The sequence below is a fragment of the Leptodactylus fuscus genome, chromosome 3, assembly GCF_031893055.1.
Source record: "Leptodactylus fuscus isolate aLepFus1 chromosome 3, aLepFus1.hap2, whole genome shotgun sequence".
Lineage (NCBI taxonomy): Eukaryota > Metazoa > Chordata > Amphibia > Anura > Leptodactylidae > Leptodactylus > Leptodactylus fuscus.
The window spans coordinates 190403055-190423176 of NC_134267.1; the positions used below are offsets into that span (position 1 = coordinate 190403055).

Genomic DNA, 20122 nt, shown 5'->3' on the forward strand with positions numbered 1-20122 from the left:
CAGAGAGATGTCTGATGGCTGCTACGTGGAGGACTTGAATATTGGGTTTTCCTTGCTTTTATATTTTACAGAGTATGTTCTGTTCTTGGTTTCAGTTCAGCAAATTATACATAAAACTGCACAAATATCGCCAAACACTAACACACTTTACTATATTCTTGCTCCAAAATAATTTTTAGATTTTTAGATTTTAATCCTAAATTCACCATTTCCAAATGAATCTGTCTGTAAAAGTCATCTCCTCCAAATGAAATTCTCCACATAAAATACTGTACATAGAAAGAGAAAATTTACTAGATGGACTGTGGTGAGTGATATTAGAAGTTGACGGTAGCCATTAAAGGTATGTTTACATGGAGGAATGTGATGACAATCGGTGCCAAATTCTGAATCTGCCTTCCATTGTTTTCAGTGGTGGTTTAGATCAAAGCAGGACACTGAAAGAATAAGCACCTTGCTTGATCTTGCTACAGATTCCATGGCTGATAAGCCACAGAACCGATGGTGTGAGGTAGTCAGCTGATCAGCCCCATTAATCCGGAGCTGATGAGCGAATAAAAGCCTTGGCGTAAAGTCAAAGCTAGGCTTCAGCTTTCTACCACAGGAAACTGGAGAGCTTGAAAAGAAAGAGGAATTTGAGGTGAACGTCCAAGTCAGAGCTAGAAAAGGAAGAGGAATTTGATTCGGACGTCCACCTCAAATTGCTCTTCAGTTTCTGGCATCTGATTAGGCTCTTTTTAGGCTCTGCACACAAGGTCTGCTGTAAACTTAATTTCTTAAAATGTATTACCATCTGATATTTTTATGGCGTATCTCTAGAATGTGGAATAAATGATCTCTGGTACCTTAGTTAATCCCAAAAATAAAGGCACAGAGATCCCTATAGCATTCCTGCGGAGGGTCAGGAGTGCCACTGGGCAGAATCTGAGGTGAATGAGGCTGTGTTGGAGTTGGCAGCACAGTGATGTAGACCTTTGATTCTATGAATCTGTAGAGCAAAGTGTAACTACAGTATATTATTGTGCGGAGGTGCCAGTCACACCGGGGTCCGGGTTGCCTGAGGCAGTCTAAATCTACCTCAATGATAGACAAAAAAACTAGAAATAGCACCTGTAGGGTAGTGGATCTGGGGGACCAACGTTTGAGAACTACTGTGTTAGGGTAAGGTTACTCAGAAACAGACAGAATATTAAAATAGGAGAAAATAACTCAGAGTTATTTCTCCATTCCTTAGTGGGAAATATCCTTTGAAGGAGTGTTATTTGCTGGAGAGTTTTACAACGTTGCTTTTATTTTCAGCATGAATATTACTGAAAGACATAACAGGAGGAGAATCAAGGTCTGAGTAACTAATACTTCATCTTATAAAAACTTGGTGAAAATTTGTTACATGCAAGGCTCCATTTATATATTTGTATGTGCAATACAGAAAACAAGTTAATCTTGTTTCTTATGCTTGGCACATTACATGCAAATACTGAGCGGTGCCAGCACTTGGCAGAGTAAATAAAAATGGACTCCATGCATGGCATCATTATCACATGATTCCCCCAGTTTTTATCAGATTTAAAGGAATATTGGTAATTTGTTTCTAAGTAGTAGAATAATATGTAACACAAACAAATACAATGTTACATATGCTGCAAACTCCATTAACACATTAGGGAACATGACTACACATTCTGTGAATATGATCCACTCAAATCCTTGCCTGTTCTCATAGCCTGTTATAGTGGTGTATATCTGTAATGTGTGCTGCAGGGTTAGTTACACTCTACATTACTTACCTATGTCTATATATCTATTTTGCTTTGCTTGCTATAAAATTTGAGCTGGAATTTTTCATGCTTGGACTTCCATTTGCCCATATGTACCTTCACTGGATATTGAAGATGGATCCATCAATAGTCCCATTCACTTCTATGAGATACAGACTGAAGTCAAAATGAATCACTTTTTTGCTTCCATTTTTAATTTATCAGTTGTTTATTATGGAGTTTTACTTATATTATTTTATATATCATTGTGTCCTCACCACTGGGCCTCGGGGGATAAGAGCTATTAAAGGGGTTGGCCAGTTTCAGACCAATATTGAGAAACAAATGTTATTGTCTGTATTATGAAAAGTTGTGCAATATGGACTGTATCTCACATGATCATAGACTGTACATCACACGACCATGGACTGTATATCACATTATCATGGACTGTACTTCACATGACCATGGACTGTATATCACATGATCATAGACTGTACATCACACGACCATAGACAGTACATTACATGACCATGGACTGCACTTCACATGACCATGGACTGTATATCACATGATCATAGACTGTATATCACATGACCATGGACTGTACATCACATGACCATGGACTGTATATCACATGACCATGGACTGGTTTTTATCCACTGGGAATAAGCAGAATGAATGACAGCAAGCAGAGATCTACTGTAGAAAACCGTGAGTAATTGGCACTGAAAAATTGTACAACTTTTCATTATATGAACAATATAATTTTTTTTCTCAATATTGGTGTGAAACTTCTCCAACTCCAACTCATTACATCTCTCTATAGGTCCTGTTTCACTGGCACCAGCACCGTTGAATTTTTTTCTCTAGCCCCCACCATTCCTGAGCAATCAGTGCTGTTATTTTCATCCCCCAATATGCTAATTAGGCCATCCACTATCAGTTGGGTGGTTCTGCAAGGGAACAGACCATTTGGGACTACCCACATGACAGTAGAGAAACTAATTAGCATATTGTGATGTAAAACTACAGGGAACAGTGGAGTAGCATAAATTAAAGAATGCAAAGTGCTTGAGGTTGCGAAAGAAAATTCCAGAACAACACTAATGATGCAAATGAATATTAACCTACCAAGTCACTCTTGATCTCCTAGGTTTGACAAGTGTACTGTTACTAACCTGTACACCACCACATATGAAAAAAAGAATGATTTATTAAATGTACAAAATTAGCAAAGTGAGTATAATTGATGGAGTGTAATCCTGCAACCCTTACCATGAGCACCAATGCAGATGGAGATCGCCATTAACAATCTGATACTATGGATATCAGGATGTTTTAGAGACTCCCCTGTCCTCTTCTTGGGTCTATCATGATGTATGTTATGGGATTCATCCGTCTTGTACTGGTGATCCTCCATCTGTTTTCTCACTGAAGAACAATCTGTACATAATACACAGCCTTGTACTTGACGCTATTCATAGGATATGCAAAGTAATGTATATGTAACAGGTTCTTTTGTGTATTTTTGATTTTTACCTACAGCAATGATATAGTATGAAATGAAGACGGATCTTCTGGTTAACACATATTAAAGCGAGGTGGAAATATGAGACGTTTAAATAGAGAAGGAGAAAGTATAATGGGACTTAACCCCCGGACACCAACACAGGGCTATGGAATGAAACAGCACCAGATCTCAGAGGAAGATGAAGGTGATGACGAAAACATGGAGGGATCTGAGCAACCACGATACATTCCGATCCGCAGGCACTCTCGTTTTTATACATCAATGAGAGCACGGAAGCATCGAAGAGACCGGGGGAACAGCAGGGAGAGTATGGAAGTAGAGACTCAGAATTCTGGTGAGTGACAACTTAAGTAAATCCTGCACATTGAGGAATCCTGAATACTTGGACTGAACCACCACAATGAGTCTGTCTGGTCTAAAATGTCTTCCACACCAATATTAGTGAAATGTAGGAATCTTTAATAGAGATGAGCGAACAGTGTTCTATCGAACACATGTTCGATCGGATATCAGGGTGTTCGCCATGTTCGAATCGAACACCGCGTGGTAAAGTGCGCCAAAATTCGATTCCCCTCCCACCTTCCCTGGCGCCTTTTTTGCACCAATAACAGTGCAGGGGAGGTGGGACAGGAACTACGACACTGGGGGCATTGAAAAAAATTGGAAAAAGTCATTGGCTGCCGAAATCAGGTGACCTCCATTTTAGACGAATAGTGGATTTCAAATCCGGGTCATATGAGAATGTGAACTTTGTGACTATGAGACAGGGATAGCTGTACAGGCAGGGATAGCTAGGGATAACCTTTATTTAGGGGGGAATGTTATTAAAAATAACTTTTTGGGGCTCTATCGGGTGTGTAATTGTGATTTTTGTGAGATAAACTTTTTCCCATAGGGATGCATTGGCCAGCGCTGATTGGCCGAATTCCGTACTCTGGCCAATCAGTGCTGGCCAATGCATTCTATTAGCTTGATGAAGCAGAGTGTGCACAAGGGTTCAAGCGCACCCTCGGCTCTGATGTAGCAGAGCTGAGGCTGCACAAGGGTTCAAGCGCACCCTCGGCTCTGATGTAGGAGAGCCGAGGGTGCACTTGAACCCTTGTGCACCCTCGGCTCTGCTACATCAGAGCCGAGGGTGCGCTTGAACCCTTGTGCACACTCTGCTTCATCAAGCTAATAGAATGCATTGGCCAGCGCTGATTGGCCAATGCATTCTATTAGCCCGATGAAGTAGAGCTGAATGTGTGTGCTAAGCACACACATTCAGCACTGCTTCATCACGCCAATACAATGCATTAGCCAGTGCTGATTGGCCAGAGTACGGAATTCGGCCAATCAGCGCTGGCTCTGCTGGAGGAGGCGGAGTCTAAGATCGCTCCACACCAGTCTCCATTCAGGTCCGACCTTAGACTCCGCCTCCTCCAGCAGAGCCAGCGCTGATTGGCCGAATTCCGTACTCTGGCCAATCAGCACTGGCTAATGCATTGTATTGGCGTGATGAAGCAGTGCTGAATGTGTGTGCTTAGCACACACATTCAGCTCTACTTCATCGGGCTAATAGAATGCATTGGCCAGCGCTGATTGGCCAGAGTACGGAATTCGGCCAATCAGCGCTGGCTCTGCTGGAGGAGGCGGAGTCTAAGATCGCTCCACACCAGTCTCCATTCAGGTCCGACCTTAGACTCCGCCTCCTCCAGCAGAGCCAGCGCTGATTGGCCAAATTCCGTACTCTGGCCAATCAGCACTGGCTAATGCATTGTATTGGCGTGATGAAGCAGTGCTGAATGTGTGTGCTTAACACACTCATTCAGCTCTACTTCATCGGGCTAATAGAATGCATTGGCCAATCAGCGCTGGCCAATGCATTCTATTAGCGTGAACTGAGTTTGCACAGGGGTTCTAGTGCACCCTCGGCTCTGCTACATCAGATTGCTACATCTGATGTAGCAGTGCCGAGTGTGCATCAGATGTGTAGTTGAGCAAAACTGACTCAGCACTGCTAAGTCTCTGCATTCGCATAGGAATGCATTGGCCAGCCTTCGGCCAATCAGCGCTGGCTCTGCCGGAGGAGGCGGAGTCTAAGGTCGGACCTGAATGGAGACTGGTGTGGAGTTATCTTAGACTCCGCCTCCTCCAGCAGAGCCAGCGCTGATTGGTCGAGTTCCGTACTCTGGCCAATCAGCACTGGCCAATGCATTTCTATGGGGAAAAGTTAGCTTGCGAAAATCGCAAACTGACAGGGATTTCCATGAAATAAAGTGACTTTTATGCCCCCAGACATGCTTCCCCTGCTGTCCCAGTGTCATTCCAGGGTGTTGGTATCATTTCCTGGGGTGTCATAGTGGACTTCGTGACCCTCCAGACACGAATTTGGGTTTCCCCCTTAACGAGTTTATGTTCCCCATAGACTATAATGGGGTTCGAAACCCATTCGAACACTCGAACAGTGAGCGGCTGTTCGAATCGAATTTCGAACCTCGAACATTTTAGTGTTCGCTCATCTCTAGTCTTTAATATGAGCAGAAACATATGTTGTATCTACAAACTGATGAAGCAATACAGAGATAATCATCTTTTTATGGATATGCAAATCAGCTTGCAAGTGCATCGGGGGCGGGCCTGATTTGCCAGATGAGTAAACCAAATTATTTACATACTAGAGCTAAAGGTATTCCATGCAATACAGACTTTTAATATCCAACCTATTTTTTGCAGTTTGTGCCAAAAGCTGGTGAAACAGCCATAAATTTCCTACTATAGTGTAACCCAGAAAAAATGCAACAATTATCAGGTGTTTTCCCTCCACCATTTCTCTCTCTAAAACCCTTCATTCATTTTGAAATCTTTGCTGAATATATCTTGGTCTCCCAAGATGGATTGTATCAGGTTACAGTGTCCATGGAAGTTTATGGAGAGAGCAAGGGGGAAAAGGGACCAAGTAAGAGAAAGAGATCAGAGATATAGAGAAACTTGGTGCTGCAGCTAATAATATGTTTTCTGTCTCATCTAAATGCTTTATTCACATCAACACTGTTCAGTACTTCTCCATAAGGGCCCATAGAGTGCTCTACAGCTGATATGGAAACAGACAAGTGTGGTGTGGCCATGTATTTGAGAGTAACTCCAGTTGTTATCAGGTGACCATGGACCTATCTTTCTTTTTGAGATTTCAGAGGTCTTTGTCAATTCAGCATTTATGTAATATCAAATTGATATTCATTAAATTGTAGGGAATGTTCACATCACATTTTCAGCCACCGTTTTACATATATCTGTGGAAAAGTACTTTGACGTAAAACACAGTGGACTACATCACCTTATTGTAAAAAAAAATACTGCAAGTTATGCATTTTTTGCTTTCTTCCTCATATGAAATATTGTAATCTATTATACTATTGAATATTGTGAAAGAATATAGTCATACTGACATACTGTATACCAGCCCGACAGAGACTGTAGAGACATTATAATGGAGCTCCTTGAATACTCATTGTATATACACCAGGAGCTTTTCCTAGTGTATACACCAAGCAAAGGAGCATAATGTGACGTGAACAGACCCTTAATTGTGAGAAAGCTCCTTAAACACACATCTATGTAGAAGATAGGAAGGCAGAAATGGTAAGAAGCAAAGTGACTTTGCATTCTTTTAGAGAGACTAGTTGGAGCTCCATAACTATATGATGGACACCTATTGATTTCTTCTTTGTCAGATCCCTTCTGTGTATATATAGACAAGTACTGATTTGATCAATCCTCCCTTTGGTTTATACAACACACTGCAGCATGTTGTATTTTTTACAGAATAAAATATACTATAAAAGCTTATCATCTGGAAATAGAGCCAATGTCAGTTCAGGGAGTTGAGGGTTTGCAAAGTTAAAAAAAAAAAGTGAACCGTCAAGGATTCAGGGAATTCCAGTCTCATGAGAACATGAATGTCAGATACAAACGTCCATAGTAATCGCATGAGACAACATTAGCATGTTTCTCTTTTATCTATTCCTAACAATTATTAACCTTCCTGCTCCGCCACACCAGTCTCATCGGTGGAAAACATGTCTGTAAATGAAGGCTCTGACAGAGAGACACAAAGTCCCATGATGTGCCCCCGAGGACCCAACCATACTGCTGTATATAAGAAATAAATAGTAGAAGATCCATGAACCAAAGCTGAGTCTCAGATGCCATCAGAGGGGAATGAAAGAGATGGTGGTATATTAGAATGAATACTCACACTATAGATCTCATGTCCCATTGGTTTCTGTGACTAAGTCAGAGAGGTTTCCCTTCAGGCCAACTAAAACTGTGATGGGAGAATAAACAGACCGAATACACACAATGCTGCTTCCATATGTTGTAATAGGCCCTCATGTTAAAAAATATATATTGAGTGGCAAATGTTTTTATGGGTTACTTTAAGATAAGATACAGTAGCATAGTCTACTCTCCTTTGGCTTCCAATGGGTAAATGGATCCCTACAGATATGTTTCAGTGGGAGCTGACCAGGCATAGAGGCCTAACATACAGCTCAAAAATAATGTAAACTGTGCCTAAACTGCTACTAGTAATGATTTAGCCATGGGGCACTAAGATCAGGTGATGGATCACTGCAGTCCATCATAATTGAGCAACCCCAATTCCAAAAATATTGGATTTTATGATCTGGAATTTCACAGTGAATTTCCGTTTGTTTTGTTTTTTTTCAATTCATTGGGTGGAATCCTTAGCAAATGCACTTGTATTGCATGGTATTTTCCATTCCAAATTACATCTCTATGAAAGTACCTTCATCAGTCTGATTGGAGAGGGCTGGAGTTTGGGAGTAGTAGTAACTGTGGTCACAATGGCAAGCATCACTACCAGACCCTGTAGTGCAGAGGAGACCTGCAGGGAGTATGATGGTGGTTGTAGCATCACCTGGGGCATATCCTAGAGCTGAGACTCCCTCTGCCTGATGGTGATTGAAATGCAGGACTAAAGTGGTTGTGCCATTATAGAGTTATCCACTATCCATAGGATAGTGGCTGGGGTCCAACTACTGGAATCCCCTGCCATCAGGAGAATGGGTCTCAAAAAACCCTGAAGCCTCTTTGTGGGTGACACCAGTGTTCAACTCATTTCAATGAGGCTGCAGGAGATTGCGGTCCTGGCAGCCCCATTGAAGAGATTGGCATACTAGTCATGCAAGCACACTGGCATCTTCATTCACAGAGGGAATTTAAGGGGGCTTTCGGGCCCTGGTTCTTCTGTTCTCTGGGGATTTCAGCAGTCAAACCCTAACCGATATGATATTTATTCCCTAGTCTGGGGCATGACCCCTTTAAGGATCAGGAGACTATGTTGGAGAAAACAGCAACTCACGATTTTACTTGTAGAAGAAGAGGTAAAACAGTCAAACTTCATTCCCATAATGAAGGACAATACCTAGGAACTTCCACTTTGGCTGGGTCGGTCAGATGATGGTACTCATTCAGTCAGGGTCACCCTTGGAGGTGCAATCTTCCTCTTAATAAGTGTGCTCTAATTCTTCCTCTTAGCTACAAAGTGTCTGCAGTATCCTGGCTTCTGATTCAGAAAGTTTGCCTTTTCTGACCTGAGGCTATAGCTATGAGATCCCTCCGTCACATTCTATACTTGAGCATATGTCTCCCAAGAAATCAGGGATTTCTCCCATCTCCTGACTGCAGAACAACACTGGGGCTGATTGTAGTTGAGATGGTCTCCAGCCTAACTGGGCATTCAACTCTAACTTTACACTTCTCCCTAACTAGGAAGAACCCTAACTTCTTCCTAACTACTTTCTTCCACTAAGAAGGAATGGAGAAGGCTCCCTGTCTCTTCACTCTAACTAACATGTCCTAGTCAAGGGTTGTACCATCTCAAAGATCGGCCCAGTGGTAGGTTCCATTAAAGACATGCTTGTCTTATATTACATATTATATAGCAAAAACCAGACAGTGTCACATACAATTACATCCTTTTTACCAGTGCTTGTACTGGGATGTCATATATGCTTAGACAGTCTCCACACTATGGAACATCATTTTTATACACAGTGGATTTTTTATACACAGTAACTTACATAAGTTACAGATATCCCACACTGTAGTGCCCATATAATAGGCATAACCAACTAGCAGAGTGATAACATTGATATCTTATTTCCAACCCACTAAATGACCAGAAGGTCCTTCCATGGGCCCAAGGACAAACATGATAAGGGGGCCCAAAAGTAGAGCAGCAAACAATCCCTGCTGAATCTGACTGGTCACCTAATACTTTAGCGTTAAACATATTCTGCATTGTTTTACAATTCAGTCTGTGGGTGCAGATAGAATTGAAAATGGCACTGGCGTTTTTTGCAGAATCTCCCAGACTCCACTATACAATGCACTTGAATGCCCACCCCATGACCATGATCATTACATCTATGTTTTAATGCTTTCCAAAGTACGTGATTGTGTTGCTGGATTATGGCGACAACTCATATATTTTGATGAGGCTTTCATGAGATTCCTAGTGCTGACTAGAGATGAGCGAACACTAAAATGTTCGAGGTTCGAAATTCGATTCGAACAGCCGCTCACTGTTCGAGTGTTCGAATGGGTTTCGAACCCCATTATAGTCTATGGGGAACATAAACTCGTTAAGGGGGAAACCCAAATTCGTGTCTGGAGGGTCACCAAGTCCACTATGACACCCCAGGAAATGATACCAACACCCTGGAATGACACTGGGACAGCAGGGGAAGCATGTCTGGGGGCATAAAAGTCACTTTATTTCATGGAAATCCCTGTCAGTTTGCGATTTTCGCAAGCTAACTTTTCCCCATAGAAATGCATTGGCCAGTGCTGATTGGCCAGAGTACGGAACTCGACCAATCAGCGCTGGCTCTGCTGGAGGAGGCGGAGTCTAAGATAGCTCCACACCAGTCTCCATTCAGGTCCGACCTTAGACTCCGCCTCCTCCGGCAGAGCCAGCGCTGATTGGCCGAAGGCTGGCCAATGCATTCCTATGCGAATGCAGACTTAGCAGTGCTGAGTCAGTTTTGCTCAACTACACATCTGATGCACACTCGGCACTGCTACATCAGATGTAGCAATCTGATGTAGCAGAGCCGAGGGTGCACTAGAACCCCTGTGCAAACTCAGTTCACGCTAATAGAATGCATTGGCCAGCGCTGATTGGCCAATGCATTCTATTAGCCCGATGAAGTAGAGCTGAATGTGTGTGCTAAGCACACACATTCAGCACTGCTTCATCAAGCCAATACAATGCATTAGCCAGTGCTGATTGGCCAGAGTACGGAATTCGGCCAATCAGCGCTGGCCAATGCATTCTATTAGCCCGATGAAGTAGAGCTGAATGTGTGTGCTAAGCACACACATTCAGCTCTACTTCATCGGGCTAATAGAATGCATTGGCCAGCGCTGATTGGCCGAATTCCGTACTCTGGCCAATCAGTGCTGGCCAATGCATTCTATTAGCTTGATGAAGCAGAGTGTGCACAAGGGTTCAAGCGCACCCTCGGCTCTGATGTAGGAGAGCCGAGGGTGCACTTGAACCCTTGTGCACCCTCAGCTCTGCTACATCAGAGCCGAGGGTGCGCTTGAACCCTTGTGCACACTCTGCTTCATCAAGCTAATAGAATGCATTGGCCAGCGCTGATTGGCCAATGTATTCTATTAGCCTGATGAAGTAGAGCTGAATGTGTGTGCTAAGCACACACATTCAGCTCTACTTCATCGGGCTAATAGAATGCATTGGCCAGCGCTGATTGGCCAGAGTACGGAACTCGACCAATCAGCGCTGGCTCTGCTGGAGGAGGCGGAGTCTAAGATCGCTCCACACCAGTCTCCATTCAGGTCCGACCTTAGACTCCGCCTCCTCCAGCAGAGCCAGCGCTGATTGGCCGAATTCCGTACTCTGGCCAATCAGCACTGGCTAATGCATTGTATTGGCTTGATGAAGCAGTGCTGAATGTGTGTGCTTAGCACACACATTCAGCTCTACTTCATCGGGCTAATAGAATGCATTGGCCAATCAGCGCTGGCCAATGCATTCTATTAGCGTGAACTGAGTTTGCACAGGGGTTCTAGTGCACCCTCGGCTCTGCTACATCAGATTGCTACATCTGATGTAGCAGTGCCGAGTGTGCATCAGATGTGTAGTTGAGCAAAACTGACTCAGCACTGCTAAGTCTCTGCATTCGCATAGGAATGCATTGGCCAGCCTTCGGCCAATCAGCGCTGGCTCTGCCGGAGGAGGCGGAGTCTAAGGTCGGACCTGAATGGAGACTGGTGTGGAGCGATCTTAGACTCCGCCTCCTCCAGCAGAGCCAGCGCTGATTGGTCGAGTTCCGTACTCTGGCCAATCAGCGCTGGCCAATGCATTCTATTAGCCCGATGAAGTAGAGCTGAATGTGTGTGCTTAGCACACACATTCAGCTCTACTTCATCAGGCTAATAGAATACATTGGCCAATCAGCGCTGGCCAATGCATTCTATTAGCTTGATGAAGCAGAGTGTGCACAAGGGTTCAAGCGCACCCTCGGCTCTGATGTAGCAGAGCTGAGGGTGCACAAGGGTTCAAGTGCACCCTCGGCTCTCCTACATCAGAGCCGAGGGTGCGCTTGAACCCTTGTGCAGCCTCGGCTCTGCTACATCAGAGCCGAGGGTGCGCTTGAACCCTTGTGCACACTCTGCTTCATCAAGCTAATAGAATGCATTGGCCAGCACTGATTGGCCAGAGTACGGAATTCGGCCAATCAGCGCTGGCCAATGCATCCCTATGGGAAAAAGTTTATCTCACAAAAATCACAATTACACACCCGATAGAGCCCCAAAAAGTTATTTTTAATAACATTCCCCCCTAAATAAAGGTTATCCCTAGCTATCCCTGCCTGTACAGCTATCCCTGTCTCATAGTCACAAAGTTCACATTCTCATATGACCCGGATTTGAAATCCACTATTCGTCTAAAATGGAGGTCACCTGATTTCGGCAGCCAATGACTTTTTCCAATTTTTTTCAATGCCCCCAGTGTCGTAGTTCCTGTCCCACCTCCCCTGCGCTGTTATTGGTGCAAAAAAGGCGCCAGGGAAGGTGGGAGGGGAATCGAATTTTGGCGCACTTTACCACGTGGTGTTCGATTCGATTCGAACATGGCGAACACCCTGATATCCGATCGAACATGTGTTCGATAGAACACTGTTCGCTCATCTCTAGTGCTGACACATCATACTAACAGGTATTGTTCTCTGTCCTTGGCTGTAGAAAATTCCATTTTTTGGTGCATTTGTTATGGCGTTCATATAATGGAGCTCTGCTACAGACTGCAATTTGGTTCAGGACAAAGATGTAAAGAAGATGCACCGCTAAAATCAGATCTGTTGTATAATGTGAAAATAATTACTACTTAAGGTGTGAACACACTCCTGAATTACTATCATAAACACTTAGAAGGTGCTAGTGTCACAACTAGGTATCAGACACGTTTTGTGAGACATCTGCTCAGTTCTAAACATACCATGTAATAATTTAGGAGCCATGGCATGGTATTCTGGTCTTACTAAGGGCACCTTCACATGCAGCAGATTTTGTTGCAGAAACTTCTGTAAATGAAAATCAGTTCCTTTTATCTGGATGAAGTAGCAGCCATATAGATTTTTGCAAACCCCACTATCATGAATGGGGGCAGCTGGAGGGAGACATAAAACTGATGGCAACTAAATGGGGGCAGTATAGTGTAGAGGAAGCTGGAGGGAGGCATTAAACTGTATGGGCAACTGGAGGGACATTAAACTGAGGGCAACTAAAGGGGGACATTATAGTGTTGGGGAAGCTGGAGGGAGACATTAATCTGTGGGGGCAGCTGAGAGGGACATTAAACTGTATGGGCAACTGGAGAGGGACTGTGGTCACACCAGGAAAGGGAGTTTATACTGTGAAGACAACTGGAAGTGGACTTTATATTGTGGGGGCAGCTGGAAGAGGACATTATACTGGGGGGGGCAGCTGGAGGAGGACATTATAATGTGGGGGCAGCTGGAGGAGGACATTATAATGTGGGGCAGCTGGAGGAGGACATTATAATGTGGGGGCAGCTGGAGGAGGACATTATAATGTGGGGGCAGCTGGAGGAGGACATTATAATGTGGGGGCATACCATATTGGGGCATTATACTTTGTTGGGGCACAAAGAGAAATGGATGGGAATGGATGGCACCGTACATTCTGTCCCTCTTGAAGTCCCTTTGAAGCTGGGTGGTATGATAATGCTGGTCCATAAGACATCCGGGCAAGTGATAGCAAAATGTTCCATAAACAGAATAAACACCTTTCCTAGTGAGAGGCCATCCGATTATTGGACGGGGACATGTGTATGGCCTTTACGGATCTGAAGTGCAGTCTAAGGAGGTTAACCTTCTCAACTGCTAACACTGGTGTCAAAATGAAGTCCCTGCCTGTTTCTTCTGGTAACTGCCTTGGGACTTCTTGGAGCTCAAGGACTGGTTTACCCAAGTGGCCCCAGGAGAGCCTTTTGTGCGGCACACAGACTGTGTTTAAGCCTTTACATATGGAGACGTTTTTCTTACCATCTTTCTACCTTTTAAAATGACTATGTTAAGCAGATGAAAAAATTGTATTCTTGCTGGCAGGAAACTGCCAACAAGCTGCTGGTCACAGTTCTGTTACTATTAACGTGCAGGATGCAAGTATAAGATATTCATAAAGGGTAAAGTTGATTTCGCATGGCTATGCTCAGGCCTGGAAAAATTATTCATACATTGGCCGAAATGAGATGCTGAGCCCAGAGACATGCGAAACCAGCACTACGGTAGGCGTTCAAATCAGATCCACTGTGCACACCATATAATCTGTCAGCAATATGCCTACTTGATGATGGTTTCCAAATGATAAAAGAAGATATTATTTTTACTGAAGAGCGAAAAAAAAAAATGAAACGGAAATGTAAATCGAAGTGACCTTTTATAGGGTTTTATCCCGCACAGCACAGAGGAAAATGTGCGTAGTGTTTATATGTACATATAGTCTCCTCCAATACTGGGACAGGCTGATGTGACTATCACTATATTTAATGCACAGTACTCCACTTCTGAATGTGTCCCATTTACCCAGGCTCCGTGAGGCGTGTCTGACATGTTACATAGGTAGTGAGTCAGGTCTACCAGCTGTGCGTGTGGCAAGGAGAGAAATGTGTCAGAGATCCTTAGCTGCTCACAATATGTAGAGTAAATGTCTATGTGAGATGCCAATAGCCTCAGTCATACAAACAGGTTCTCTGGAAGCCAATCCCTTGTACAGAAAGCGCTCCAGTCCTTCCCAGTGATATCCTGAAACAGATGGAAGGTATTTCTATGGAATCAGATCAGCTTAGACAATCATTAATACTTGTATATGTTCAGACACAGTGGGTTTATTACAGAACTGCCTAGCTCGCTTTGTGTCCCCATAGAGTAACATACAGTAACGGCACCCTATAGTGCTTTTTTTGTGTGGCACATTGTAAGTGTCCTGATATAGTGATGATAGATATTAACCGCCCCCCATACAGTATAATATCCCTCTAGTGCCCAAACCATATAATGCCCCATAGTACCGCTGAATAAAAAACGAAAACTAATGACAGAATTATTGTAATTTTCAACTGTGTTGATCTAGGTGAAACCAAACTGAGTCCTGAGAGGGTAGCTAAGTGTTAGGGAAACAATCTCTTCTAGGCCCTATTGATTTCAATCAGATGAAATCCCTGAATAAATCCTGAGAAAATGACGATGATAAGAATAATTTGGTGTGTACGTCCAGTATAAGTGAATATAAGAAACTTTGTAATATATATTTTCAGTTATCAGGCTAAGTTAGTTTTACATAGATGTCTATGGAGAGGTGCTACAATGTGTGTGAGGGAGAGCTCTTATGACTCTGCATGGTCCGGTCCTGCTGCTTGGATGTCCCCACCACACATGACCTGTGGCGTCCCTGGGTCCTTTTCAGCGACCTAAGCAAAGGAACCCAGAAGGACACAGCCGGTGAGGACTTTGACCATAAGAAGACAACGGAGCAGCAGGACTGACTTCACTGGAAGGACACTGGAGCACTGGGAACAGGTTTTTTTATTTTTTTTTTATTTCCATCTCCCCAGCTTAATTTAAAAACAAAATATTTATCCTCTTTAACCAGTATGACACGCTTGTTGCCACTACTGCTCTCAGCTTACCATCATCTTTGTGATTGGTGGGGGTCCCAGTGTTTCGGCACCCAGAGTAAGGGCTAGCTTACTTTGTTGGGCCAACCCGTATAACTAAGGTTTGTAAAGGCTATGTTACAGCCGTCATACTATCCATAAGTACCAAGCTTTCCAGAGACCCTGACCAATAAATCTATGTGCATGGTTCATTCTGTAGTTTTCGTATAGTGTGATGGCGAAGTCCATGTCAGTGTTTAAAGTCCACATCCATTTATCCTATATATAGTTTATGTTTTCATGTGAGAAAAGTGATGTACGTAGCTGTCTTGTGAAGAATGTGTTTGTTGTACACACTGGAGAGATTACTAGGTGTGGCCGCATTTTCTGTGAAACCAGATCCTCATTAGCCGCAATAACTCGTCTTCTCAGCTCCTAATTACATTAAGTTACCCATGTGCTAAAGTGGATCTGTTAGTGTAATATGATGCCCTATGTAGGGGTATGTCACCAGGACACGTCTGTATGCTGCCCTATGTAGGGGTATATCACAGGGACACGACTGTATCTACTGCTTGCAGCCAAAACAGCGGAAACAATGTATAATTTGGCTACTAAAGGCCCTGAAAAGAATACATAGGACATATACTGTAGCTTCAGGGGCATAGAAATCATGGGGTGAAATAACTAAAGTAAAACTTGGACTCCCCATCCCAAAAAATAGCAGTGTAATGAAGGCCAGTGGCTATAAATGTATGTTCTCAGAATACCTTTAAGTAAATGCATTTCAAGAATAAAAAGAAAAAAGAAAAAAATCAGCAGCGATTCCAACAATGGCGCGCTTACCTCTACCTAGAGAGTCCACTAGTCCAGGCAGAATACGGTAACCCTTTTGGCTACATTTTTCTCTGCGGCCTCCTTTACTTGTCTACATGCTGATTTTCTGCTATGCTTTCATAAAGGGGTTAATGATGTCCTTTCTGGGTAAGGGGCATGTCTGAAAAACTGTATGTTAAATGTCAATAAACAGAGGTGGGGGACATTTGTGATACTTGGGCTGTCAGACATCAAAGGAGATAAAAGTGTTGTGAGAAGGACCTGTGGGGTGGGGGCCTCCATCCATGAACCCTATAGCTACTGCCTACCTTGTGTCAAGGGTGTAGTTTATTGGGATTGTTTTTATAAGAGAAGTGCAACCCCCCCTTACGCACTCTCAACAGTAAATGACAAGCTGCTGCGTAGGTGTGCACATATAGTAACCTGTCCGTCACCTCCCTAAGGAGCAGAGGAGATGGGGCAGAGCAAGTGCAGTGTGATGAGCCTCTACTCCGTGCAGAGCCATGGTGGGACATGTTGACTGTATTAAGGGAACCATATGAATGCAGAAGCATTGAGTGAAGATGGCACATTGACTAAGGCAGTTCTAAATAGGGTAGGGCACAGAGAAGAGCTGGAGTGCTTTGGCTATATTTTGCAGAGGTTTATGATCATCCTGGTGTGTAGTTATAGAGGTGGCATATAAAGGTGTTCACAACCAGCTCATAAGGGGGCCCTATGGCATTATTATAAGATAAATGGTACATGGTAGGTTCAGAACCCTTGTACAGTTTTTGTATTGTATGGTTGTGTACAGCAGAGGTAAGGTAGACTAGTCCAGGTCAACTAAATAGTTCATATAGTCCCAAATAAATGTGTTACCTTTCATACCTTGGTAAATGACATAAACACAGCCAAGATAAATAGCTGATATATTGCTCAGAGAGAGACATGCACCTAAGGAAATACTGTTTGAGTTGAAATAAACATACTTTGGTCATATCACGGTCTAAATACGTCCTAAAGTCACCCTAATGTCTAGACGTCTGAGTACACCACGAAGAAGTAGGAACATTTATCAATGTGTGTTACATGTGAAAAATCTGTATAATAGATGATGGCTGTAAAAACAAAACCAGAGGACATACTGTGCATAACAATTGAAAGATCCTAAGAACTCATCATCAGTATCAGACTGTTGAGGGTCTGATTCTCTGCTCCCCTGTTGAACAACTGTTCTCACAGTTGATTCCTAGAAAATGGAGCAAGTAGCAGACAGCTCGGCCCTCTGGGTAGTGGCTGAACTAACTCACTGCAGTTTAGTTATCATTCAAGTGATAACTGCAGTACCGGGTATGGCCACTATACAAATAACAATGCTGTCTGCTTCCTGATCCATTGTCTGTGTATCAGCTGCTGAGAATAGCTGATGGATGGGGGTGCTGAGTATTGGCTCCCACAAATCTGATATTGATGACCTATCCTAAGGAGAGGCCATCAATGGGATCTGGCCTGCAGGGCCACCATGATCAAAGTAATATTTTTCCAGATAGTGTGTTCATAAATGTTGTTATGTCTGATATTACAGCTCACGCCTTTTTACTTGTGGCCTTATTACAGGTGTTCTCCGTTCTTAGCAATAGATAAACTATCCTTAGACAAGGGCATCAACATTAGATCAGTGAAAGCCTTCGCATTGTCCTTGTTCAGCTTAGTGCCACATCTTCTTCCATTGTTTTCAGACACAACACTGTACTTTTACTAGAGCATTAACCCTTTTATGTAACTGTGCTACAAGTATGAGTGTTGTGGCCCCCTCAAACAGTGGACGCATGGCGACCCCAGCAGCCAAACATTGATGTCCTATCTGTAGTATAGTCTATCATTGCTACAGAACTGGATAACCCCTTAGACTCTGATCACTTTGACATTTCGGTTCCTGATAGTTTAATGAAATTAGGGCACAGTAATAATGTAGAAGCATTACTAAAAGTGATAGTATGAATGGAAACAATGAGAAGAAAAAGTTATAGAAAAAGGATTAAACTTGCACTAAAATAATACATTTCAGCAATAATCCTAACACTCAGCAGAATGTTAATCTGTTGCTGCCAACATAAAGACAAATCTGGGTATTAGAAAAACCATTATGTCTTACTTGTTATTACACATATGTACATTATGATCAGCTGAAGGTATTAACACTAGGGGGGAGCTGCCATATAAATGGGGCCTCTTACCAGACATCATATAATGTTATCACATCTATACAATGATCAAAGCTGTCTGATATACAAGCAGTCCTTCTCACCCTCTATTAGATCTCCCTGGAAGCCAATCACAGGGCATGAAGTCTCCCACCACTCTCTTGAATTTATAACTGTGTAGCATGATCTGGTTTTACAGAGTAGATTAATAGTAGTCAATCAGGATGTGTCCGCGAGATAAGAGATGGCAGGTTGGATTTCAGTTGCATGATCCATTTGTTCTTGGGGAAGCTTCTGGCGCTTTCTCTCCACTGCCAGTTTAGCACATGACTCGGGGAGGAGGAATTAGATCCCCTCCGAGATGTAACCTACCTTAATATTACTCTGTGACCCCATAGCGCCCCTCTCCCTCCAACCAATAAAGACCAGGACACCTGCATTGGATTTAAGTTTGGCCTATACAGGCCGATTTATTAAACACAGAAACAACAACAATAACATACGTCAGTTGTAGACCGCCATCACAGGGGGTACCTTAGTACACATCAAACACTGTACATCAGAATATTACATAACCCTACCTATACTATCTTAAAGTGCAACATAACTAAACCTCGCTACCAATGGCGGCTAGCTCCGCCCCCCGAGTACCCAGGCGCATGACACACCACCTCAAGTGCCCATAAGCAAAGTGAAGCCTCTCCCCCAAGGGACCATAGCCCTACTAGAGGACATCAGAGGCCTTCACACTACACCCCAGGATCCCCATACCATTGATGAGGTCCTTTAACTGACCACAAAGCCTCACACCCCACTGAAAAACCCCAACACACAATACCAAAATCAGGACAAAAAAAGGGGCGAGTGGGCGGGAAAACTTCTTCCCTGGTAACTGTCCAAGTGACCCAGTGATAACCCTACCACTCCTTATGATACCTCTGACTCCCCCCACATTTTTCCCGCTCTGCACAAGCTGACCTCTCCGTGACCCTATCCTCCCGCCAGTCATGTAGTCCCTATCCCCTAGTGTCTAGGGCCTTGTCTCATCTGTTGCTTGCCCAAGCTGAGAGCGCATGTGAGCTGGGCTAGGTAGTTGAGGATCGCACAAGTGTTTAGCTGACATAGGGGGCGTTCACACTACCATCGGTGTCCGACAGGTAGTGTCCGCTCAAAATCTGTCACGGACATTAGGAGCGGACACTAGCTGTGTCTGTGACACTTGTCATTTATTTAAATGGGAATCGGGTGCGTTCTTTTGCACTCCGTGCCCTTCCTTCCCTGTCTGCATGTAAAGATGTCCGACTTCTCAAGCGGACAGAAAAACCCGACATGTAGGGTTCTTCTGTCCGCTTGAAAAGTCGGACATATTTACATGCGGACAGGGAAGGAAGGGCACGGAGTGCAAAAGAACGCACCCGATGACCATTTAAATAAATGACAGGTGTCACGGACACAGCTAGTGTCCGCTCCTAATGTCCGTGCCAGATTTTGAGCGGACACTAAGAGCGGACACTACCTGTCGGACACCGACGGTAGTGTGAACACCCCCATACATCTAAGGACCGATTCACATCTGCGTTCGGGTTTCCATTCGGGG

General features: G+C 43.6%; 1 protein-coding gene across 1 annotated transcript in view; it reads left to right on the forward strand.

Annotated features, from left to right (window-relative positions):
• NGEF (neuronal guanine nucleotide exchange factor) overlaps positions 1-20122 on the forward strand; it is a 123182-nt gene that overhangs the window by 8004 nt on the left and 95056 nt on the right. Inside the window, exon 2 of the mRNA XM_075268921.1 lies at positions 3306-3625. Coding sequence (XP_075125022.1) covers positions 3370-3625 — 256 coding nt within the window. The 5' untranslated portion in view covers positions 3306-3369. The remainder of the gene's footprint in view (positions 1-3305; positions 3626-20122) is intronic.